The 10563-nt window shown below is 38.1% G+C and overlaps 1 protein-coding gene across 5 annotated transcripts in view; it reads right to left on the bottom strand.

The window, feature by feature from the left end:
• MAST4 (microtubule associated serine/threonine kinase family member 4) overlaps window positions 1-10563 on the bottom strand; it is a 276825-nt gene that overhangs the window by 130844 nt on the left and 135418 nt on the right. For 4 of the 5 annotated variants that reach the window (XM_027882167.1, XM_027882177.1, XM_027882185.1 and 1 more), the window contains one exon: window positions 8801-8832. In XM_027882167.1, coding sequence (XP_027737968.1) covers window positions 8801-8832 — 32 coding nt within the window. Of the gene's footprint in view, window positions 1-8796; window positions 8833-10563 lie in introns of those variants that run through there. The other variant, XM_027882235.1, reaches the window with a different exon arrangement.

Here is a 10563-nt window from a genome sequence, read left to right as displayed (position 1 = left end):
ATATTTTTAAATGTAAATTAAAACATTTTAAGTGTCTCCTAGCAGTATCTAGGAGAGAAGCATTCTCACAAAATATGACAATGATCTATAGAAATTAATTTTCAATAGCATCTTGATACTAAGAAGAATCACAGAGCAGCTGAGGCTGGGTCTCAAGGCCATACCTACACATGAACGTAGAAGATGCTTGGTTTAATCTTGTTGCTGTGTTGAAGTGGGTATAAGTCTAGTCACCTGACTGCAAAACAGTACCATGCAGCAGAGGGGAAGAAAACATTCCCAGTGTCTATGTTCCCTGTTTTACAAAGGCACCTGAGAGCTTTTCCATTCAGGCTAGAATATCAAGAGTTTGTTTTCAGCCCCATGTCACGGACACCTGGAATAGCATTTTTGTCTCAAATATCATGCTTGCCTTCACTGCCGAGGGGCATGACCACACTAAACATTCAGGAGTGAAACCACTGCGATATGAAGAAATGTGATTATATGCAATTACACTGCCTTTTGCACTATGGCAGTCAACACACAATGAAATATAAAGAAAGAAACTCCAAAACCTGTGTCAGCCTTTTAAACTCATTTGCTCCCCAGAGCAGTTATCTGGCACCCTTTTCAGGCAAGCACAGTAACAATATGGATCCACTTTTCCTCGGCACACCTCTTGACCTTTACACTTGCCTGCGAGAGCCGTCACAACACACCCCATTAAACCTCACAGATCTAAGCTTGACTGGGTGGCTACGAAAAAATCTGACAGAGAAGCATAAACCCTACATAATATTTGGGAGAAAGGGCAAGGGGACAGAGATGGCAGAGAAGAGCCCAGAGACAGCAGGACTGCGTGCTAATGCCAGGTTGGCTGCTGCAACAACTCTGTGAGCAAAAACTCTTTAAAGACTACACAGAGGCAGAATTCCCTGTTTAGCTCTTACGGAACAGAATGGTATCATGCCAAAGCAACATTTTCCTTCTCCAAATCTTCTGCCATCCTGCTGCCATCCATCCCACCTTTCCTTTTCAACCTGTCACAGAAGCCACCCACCTTCCTGCTGCCCAGGCTTTTGGCTGAAGTGACCTATTTAGTTTCTGCAAGCTCCAGTCTCCCAGTGAGCCACCAACCCCTCCTTAAGAACTGCACATGCCTGCCCCTCAGTTTAGTCTCAGGAGCCACCACTATCCTCCCATACATAAAGCATTTGGCAAACAGGTTCTTGGCGCGCCTATCCCCATATGAGAACTACATCCACATGAGCAAGTTCTACAAGCCTAAACCTGGCTCAGGATCCCTGCCCAAGCTTTCAACTTCTCTTCCGCAGAGACCATACCTGCAGTTAAGGCACACGGCTTTACACAGAGGCTGAAAATACAAAGAGATGGAAAACCTCCAGCAAAACAGAAGTGTGTCAAGCAATGCACTTAGTCAACAAAACTTTGTTAGAGAGTAAACATGACCCATAACTCCCATGGGGAAGGGAGGCAGATACTAGGATGGAGAAACGTTAACAGGACCCAGAAGTTTTAGACAGAGACAGAAGTGGTAGTAGATGCAAAAATGGCCACAACCACAAACATAACACGATATGGTCCAAAAAAAAAAAAAAAGCACCAATGCAACTTCACTATGAAGCAGACACCACCCTCAGCTATGGGCAACAGAGACCCTGCTACCACACTGCCATCTGCCTGCTTTTAAAATTCTGTCTGTGAACACATAACTGCAAAAAACAAATACACTAGTGTCCTTCATGATAAGCAGCAGTACTGATTTAGAATACTGACAGTAATAAAAAATGTTCAAGTCTGTTTTCCATAGCAAAGAGGGTGGAGAAAAAAGACTTCCCTCCTCCTCTGAGACAAAACAGAAGCGGCTCATTGGGATTTCATAATCTTCACTCATGACATCTGTAGAAAGTCAGCCTATACTTTACATAATGGAATGGTAATAATACTGAAAGTTTCAAAGGGAAAATCAGTAATGCCAGAATGCATGACAGCAGACACGGGGTAGGAAGATCGCTAATGTTCAGCAACTGCCTCTTTTTTCCTGAGAGCAGATATTTAGAATACAGGTGATATTACTGCTTCTAGAGGAACAAATATTTTGTGCAGAAATCTGAGTGCCTCTTTTCTTAAGATAAAACCAAACATTTATTTGTAGTCTCTACATCAGTCAACCTCCACCAAAAAAAAAAACCAAACAAACGAATAAACAAACAAAAAAAACAACAACAACAACAACAACAAAAACCCAAATACGAAAAAAAAAATTCTCATTACAGTTCTTTAAGCAGAGCACAGGCTCAACAAGCCATCATGTAATCTGCCCAGAGCCCAACCATGGTCCCAATCCTACAGAAACTACATGTCTGCAAGCAAGAAATTGCACAGCCTTAAAAAGCACTCTCTGTAGATTAAGAGATTATTCAAATCTTTGCAGCATCAATGCAAAAAAAATTCATCAATACAGCATACAGCAGCCTGTATCTTGCAACTCGTGAGGACAACTCCTTTGTAACAATTATTTTTGACAAATTTCAGACATTCCTTAACTTAAAACTGGATTTCCCAAAATTTATGGCACTGGAGAAAAAAAAGAGCGTAAAAGACACTTTTTCAGTACATCAGATTTTGAAGGTTTACTATTAAAAATTCAAGATGTGTCGATTAACGGTGATTAGCTACAATGTTCTTCTGCCAGCTTTCTCAATGCATAAATGCAGAATATGCATAAATGCAGGCAGCAGAATAAAGCACGTGGTTATATGGTCATTTGGGGTTTTTGTATATGTGATACAATTTTGCAGAACAAAATCAAAGAGAAAGAATTCCACTCGCTGGCAGTGCAATGTCTGTTCACAAAACAAACAAGAGGACACAGCCAATGCTAATTTAAGAATGTTAATATGCATCTATCACATTTGCCACTGACAGTCAGAATTGAACAACATAGTTACCGTATTCATAAACTAAGTTATGCCTAGACCCCACCCTGATGCTCAAAAATCACTACTCCCTTGCCTCATCAGCTCACATTTCCAGCCATTAAATTCCCCTAGCACTTTCCATATGCTCTTGCTATATGCTTTGCTGCTTCTTTGCACACAGGAACACTGCAAACACCACAAACGGCTGGTTCAACAGGTAATGCAGGATACAAGGACAGAACCCAAAGACCAGAGCGAGCAGTTCAGTGAAAAAGGTTGCAAGCAGAAAAAGCTTCTCAGAGGAGCAGACGGTCACATGGGACACACGTAGGGAACAGCACGATAGCCAGTTTGTCAGACCTCCATCCCACTACTCTTTTCTTGCCTCATTTTATTTGATTGACTATTCTAGTTTTAGTAGTGAACTGATGAGATTTTTACTGCTACTTCCTTGTAGAGATTTAGTTATTTTAGCACCTCGGCCCTTGCATTTTAGTTATTTTAGCACCTCAGCAATCCATTAGCCATGAGATATGTCCCTCAAACCAGGTTTAACCTCATGTGCTATAAAATAATTATTTGCATGCATAAAAATACTTTAAACTATTCTACTGCACACATATTTTTCAATTTAGGCAAAGTATGTAGTTACCCAGATACTTGCTTCTCTTTGCTCCTACCAAGCACCATATGACACCCTCATCCTGAAATTCTGCTTCGTGCCTACAAAACTATGCCTTGACCCTACAGGCTGATTTAATTTTGCTTTTTCCCTGTGGCTTATGTCTGATCACAGTTTTGATAAAGAACTACTTAGGATTATTTTTCATTCTTGACCCTATTCTACCCTTGTCAAAGTAGCTGAAACAAATTTCCAACAGGGCAGTGTTGGAGCGCAACCCAGCGTGGTGTGGAGAACTGTGCTATCTGGTCACTTTACATTACTTAGATACCACAGCACTCACAGAACAACAGCAGATAAATACCATGTTATACAATTAAGCTTTAAAGCATGATCACCTGATTTTCCAGGCATCAATCCTCCAGGGAGATTGTTATTTTAAAAATTTTGTTATGTATTTGAATAGTTTTCATATACATAGTTTTCAAATACAAATACAAAAAACGTCATCACCATCACCACCTGACTTTTTTTGCATGTAGAGATAAAGGCTGTGTGCATGCATACACACAAACAGATGAGCATGTGTTTACTAGTTAGAGGGTATTATATAGCTTTAAAATATCTTCAAGTAGTATATGTAATTTTTCACTAAAAAAGGGATGATTCCTTTCTCTAACACATGATGTGATCAATCATAAAGAGAGGGCATTAACTATAAAATCCACACATATACTAGTAAAATCTGAGTTAAGAGACAACTGCAGATACAAGTAATAATATTGGTGTAAATGAAGCAGGGATGCAAATCCAAAAAGCACCAAAAAGACCCAGTAAAACAAGATTAAACAGAAGGACCTATACTGATAGCCAATGCTGGGGTGAGTGGGGAGCCCGTGGAGCCCCTGATGAAGGATACAGAGGTGAAGGATTTTGACTTAGACATTTTGAGGCCATTTCCCTGAGAAAATTCACAGGGATCATGAAGGACTTGGGAAAGTGCCAGAACTGATCAGTGAGAGAGGAATGTAAATAAGAAGTGAACATCCAATTATAAGGGAAGGCTAGTAATAAATTATAGATACAGAGTTAAGAATAGTATGGTATGTAAGATTCTGTACAGAGTGTGAGTGCAGATGAGTGAGAACAAGTTGTATTATACTGGACGAAGCAATAAAAGCTGAATGTTGGCCATCATCATAAAGGTGCCTAGTTTTTATTTCTTGGCCATCCTCAACTTACTACAACAAGCCAAGGACGCAACTAAAAGCAATAAAATACCAAGGGATGTGTTGTTCACATCTATATCAGGCCTGTGCTCTCCATAGCACAAATGACTTACCTGCAGAAGTCCCTACACTGACAACAGGAAGGTGGCAACAAGGCTACCCAGCACACTGCATATGCCACTACTCTTTCTGTTAGCCCAACACAACTTTAAAAGAAGGAAACATAGACAATGGGCAGCAGACTTCCAAAAAAATGTATGGAGGCTGAAGTAAGCAAGATTGTGAGGGAAAAGGATCATGTCACAGTAACTGTTGGCTCCTAAATCATATAAAAGACATAACCAAATTTTTCGTTGTCAATCACAAGGAACCCAAAGGATGCAGGGGAAAAAAATTCCACTCAGTGATAGCAGTAGAAAACCCTGAAAGGTAAGGACAGAAATAATACTGGTAACAACACTAAATATGCATTTTAAGAACCAAACATGGGCTATGGAGAGTATATTAGAGCACAATCCATCCATATTAGAACTGAGACCTTCATTACCTGGCAACAATATTTAATCTACGCCGCTCTCCAAATTTAAGATAACAGGTCACCTATAAACATATCCAATTTTTTATTACATAGAAATCTATGTGCACACAAAAACTGTCAATCAAATACCAGTTTTGTCCACCTACATGACACGGGCCTTAGAGCTTTTCTTTTCTTTGTTTTTCTTAAGCACTGTGGGCATGATCTCATAATTCCATTCCACTCAATGGATCATTCTCATTTTTCCCTAATGGTAACTGATAGTCTGTATTTTTCACTGACAAAAAACTTCCTTATAAAACTGTCTGTAACTTTCTTGAAACTTATTTAATCAAGCGCCTAAGCAAGAAGTGGCTCTAACTAGTGTTTCTCTTAAATTCTTGGCTGGTCACAATCTTATGTTGCTGTTATCCAAGAATATCAGCTGTTTCACTGTAATGTATAAAGTGGTTTTATGAAAATTCCGTGAACAACTTCGACATTACCACAGGTGCAAGCAGATTACATAAGTGCTTGTACTGAACTTGAGTTCATATTTTATAATTACTGAAATTAGTTTCAGAAATGTCAGGAGAAGGACAGATGCAGCAAAAATAAATACATAAAAGCACTCCCTCTCCAAATTAAACTGAAATTGAAAAAAAAATAAACAAAAGAAGACAGAAAGAGAGCAGATTTCATCTGGAAAAGTCAGGTATTTTTCTTCTAGGGCAGGTAATTTAACATGGAAGCTCTAAATAAAGGAGAAACTGCCTCTAGTTACTCATTTCTTTTATGTGTTACTGTTTCTAACAGCTCGTCTCCACCTCAGAGAATCCCATTTAATTTCTTTTAGGAGAAGGGCATTTTAAACCAGAATGTACCCACTCAAAGCTAAGTTTAATTTTTGTGCCACAGCCTTTGAGTTCATGCCCTGTCTCTCTCCAGCTTTCATTTTGCTGAACTCTGTGGGTATGGTAAGGAAACAAATCAGGATAAGGACACTCATACCTTAAATTCAGGGATGGAAACTCACTTGCTTTAACACACACCATGCACTGAGAGATCCTCTCTGACTACCTACTTCAGCTAGATACACTCTGAATGTCTAAAGCGTAATGATTTTTAGATGCTATTAGGCATTCCCTGGTTCATCAGAGAATCTGCATGCTTCACAGACAGACAACAGCAACACTTATTATGATAAATTAAATCTGTATTTCTGAGTCTGGTTTAACATTAAACATAAATCTTCCTTGTTATCTGGAAGTGTTTGGTGAAAATAAACAAATCATTAAAAATATCCAACAAGATATAAATAATCCATTCCCATAGTGGCAGTGTGCAAAAATATACTTCAATATAATTTTTAAGGGACTTGAAAATGGGATACTAGCAGCCGTGCAGATTTACAACCACGTGAAGCTTATATGAAGTCCATTTTGCTGCTGGAGACAGCCTGAGAGAAAGCTCCCAGCTATTTATTCTGCCTCCATGCCACCACACCCTGCTGCCAGAAGGGCATTTGTGCAGCTGGGCAGTTCAACATGCTGAAGAATGTGCATGAAGTCATGTGCAACTAGGATCAGTTCTGCCTGTGTCCACTGGACCACTTGTGCCAGCACAGGTAGGGGGTGCTTTGAGCATGGGAAACCTCACTTATTTCTCAACCACCACCCTTTATCTCTGTTTACGCCAACTATGCTAAGGTTGCTCACCGCTGAACCAGCTCTCCTTGTCCTGCTGAAAGCTGCACCTTTGGCATGCCACTGGCTCTGAAGCTCCAGAATACAGTATGTTGTGCCTCCCTGGAGCCATTCAGGACCTCTAGATGTTTCATCACAATGAAAACATAGGACTTCTCACATTTTGAAATTCAGTCTTCACATCAACATGCATAAAACGTGCAAATATAGCAGCCAACACGACCCACGCACACCACCCCTAATGCCACAGCCATTGCTAACCAAGACAGCAGTATCAAAGATATTTTAAAATACCACCTGCAGAAACCTAAGCATTTTAATAACTAGATATGATTATGCTGAAAAGAGACAGTTTCTTTACTATGCTTTAATAAAGTCTCAGGAACATCACAGAAGGTGCACTTACATCTCAGTGATCAGCCATAAAAATACGTATGAGAATGCAACTGAGGTGATTGCATTGCAGTCATTTTTCAAACTCTAAGAAAAATATCTAATAACATTCAATATCAAACATCCTAGCAAGAGTAAGCAAGGTCAAGTTTTAAGAGCCACTTTCTGCTCTGGCTGAAGTCAACAGGAGGTTAGTCATTAACTTTAAAAGAGGCAGTCTTTTGCCCACTTAACAGTTTCAGGTTAATATAAAGGACCAAGTACACCAAAAGAAGGCACCAAAAACCGTTTTCCTTAAATGTTTTTTCTCTCTGTCATTCCAATACTCAAATATTTGATGTGAAATTAGTTTTACATTTCCTTGAATTTTCATAATTAATAGGTTTATTGTCTAAGACTTCTCATGTGTCAGAACCTAAAACACAAGTCTTTTCCTAACAGCAAATACCCTATGAAGTACAGACTTCTAGTATCATTTAAGTCAGAATAACAGCATTTCCCAGCAATTAGTTTCAGTTATTCACATACCTAACCTTACTCACCAAAAGCTACACAGCAATATCAAGTTGCAACCGAGTAACTGGCCCCTTGTGCAAGAGCTTAGTGTTTTGTTCACAATGTGTTGACACACTAACACAAGCTTATTCACAAATAGAGACTGTCTTATAGTGCTAAAGCACTTCTGAAAGAAAGCAGTAAGTGAACAGAGGTTATTTCTTAAGACGTTTTGTTATGTTCATAGCCCAATACTTTCTCAATAAATTACTAATAGAGAACAAGAAATTAGAGATACAGACAAAAAATATAAGCTTTCAAACCAAACAGCTCAAAACCACTGAAAAATCAAATCCAAGGTATAGAAATCCGAGCAAAGCACAAATAAACTCAGTATCTGAATACATATTATTATAACTAAGTAACAATTTATACAAGGATATACAGTCGATAATCAAAACAGTAGCTTAGCGATCCTATACATTAAGTAGAACTCATCTATTCTTTGTTCCTACCTTTTCATTCACAGGAGAAGTATTCACAGAATTTCATAAGGAAACAGTTCTGCTTATGTGATATATGTGTTTGATATCATTCATTAAGAAATCAGATGTCTTCCTTGATTTTTAACAAGAAAAATCTTCAATATAAAACAAAAACTTGAACATAAGAACTTTTTGGAACTTTGGAAATCCCTCACACAGCTCCTCTAAAAGATGTGCATGAAAAAGGTGACTGCACAATCCACAGGTTTTCATTTACAATCTTCATTTCTTTCTAGATATTCTAAGCAGATCAACCACCACACTTAACCTCCATTTTAATTGCCCTGAAAAAAAGACTAGCCTACTCTAAAATCGTAAAAACCATGTACTATACTGTTAGCGCAATACAGAAAAACCTCATATACTTACAAACTTCCTCTTCTTGGAAGGCTCAACTCTTTCTGCAACAGAAAAAAAGTTACAGTGTATTAGGAATAAAACATTTCAGTTGGAAGTGGCCTTTTTAAGAAAAGTACTTTAATCATCCCACTAGTAGCAGAGAGACAGAAGACTTGTTGGGACAACAATAAAAGATGATACAGATTTTACATGTACCATCTTCCACTCTTATTTGAAATATTATCATTAGCAACCGGAAAAGTCTAGGCCTTTTTGTAGCAACAACATTAAAATATTTCAAGTAATATATACTATAGAAAAGCCTCACAGTCAGCTATGATGACTGGTAACACTACTTTTTTGCAAAAGCCAGTGACAAAGATATCCTAAGTTCTTTCTAACACTGATCATTTGCAAAAGTTGTTAACAACAGGACTACGAGCTAAACAGATGACCGTCACTGCCAAGCTTTCTATACTATGTTCTTTAACACAAAAAAGATGAAGGACATAACAGTTTTGTCCACTATGAATAATTAAAACTTATTACAATCTTCTACAAAGTACTAGCACAACAACAGAAACACTGTTGTTTAACGTTTCTAAAACTTTTGCTGAGAACAGTTAACAACTAACTACTTTTTATGTGACTGGCCAGATACGCCATTGCCAAATGGAAATTGCAAAGAAACATTTTAGTGTTATTCTAGCACAGAAGAAAGCCATGAGATCCATTAAGTTTTGCCCATCAGAAACAAGCAAAATATATACATCCACAAGTAGATTATCTTTTATTGCATGAATCACAGAATAGCTGGGGCTGGAAGGGACCTCTGGAGATCCTCCGGTCTAATCTGTTCATTTCAGGGCCTATTGCAACAGGTTACTCAAAATTACATCCAGTTAGGATTTGAATATCTGTACAGACGGACACTCCAAAATCTCTCCAAGCAATCTGTTGCAATTTTCAACTACCCTCCTTTTTTTCATTTCTCGCATGAACTTATACCCTGAAACCTAATTAGTTAGGTTTGCAATCATGCCAAGCAGGGGATATCAACTACATTCAAACAAAGGGGCTACTTGTCTGACACAGAGAATATACATTCAAGATAAATGCGATGTTGAAGAGCATCATGAAAGACAAGACTGCATATGAGAATGGTTCAAGTTATGTGGATGGATGTATTTACTCATTTAACTGCATTCTTTTATGTTTATTTACAGTAACCTCAAAAAAAGGATGTTTTAAAGTTTCTACTCAGTTTCCATTCTTTAAGCTTTCAAAGGGAATAACTGCAAAAGTAGACATGTACGTGCATTCCGTGTAAGTGTGCACACACAATTATTTCACCTGCAAAGAAAGTAAAGTTATAGGTATTGATCAGAAAACATGTATGAAAATACAATTGAATGGACAAAAATAATTCAGCCAGGCACCCTAGAAAAAACCGTAAGGGAATAAATAATTCTAAGAATTCTAAAAAAATTCTAAAGAATTTTAAATGGTGTGCAGTAAATAAAGCCAGGGCTGCTAAATGAATGATAAGGTCTAAAATATCAAATAGCTGCTCAATTCCTGAGCACCACCTATCCTGTTCACTAAATGAGGCAGGAAAAAATAGTGTGAAACAATGCAATTAGAGATCAAAACACAAAGGCACAGGAGAGCAGAATTAGAGGCCTTGGTAACAAATTCTGGCACTTCCTAGGAAGTTCCTGCAACTGTTCAGAATTTGCATTTTAAAACAACATCTTTTAGCATGACATGAACTTATATACACAAGAACAATT

The sequence above is a fragment of the Empidonax traillii genome, unplaced genomic scaffold, assembly GCF_003031625.1.
Source record: "Empidonax traillii isolate 1590-97213 ecotype Southwest subspecies unplaced genomic scaffold, ASM303162v1 scaffold8:size5222938, whole genome shotgun sequence".
NCBI lineage: Eukaryota > Metazoa > Chordata > Aves > Passeriformes > Tyrannidae > Empidonax > Empidonax traillii.
This window is presented reverse-complemented; position numbering and strand designations above follow the sequence as displayed.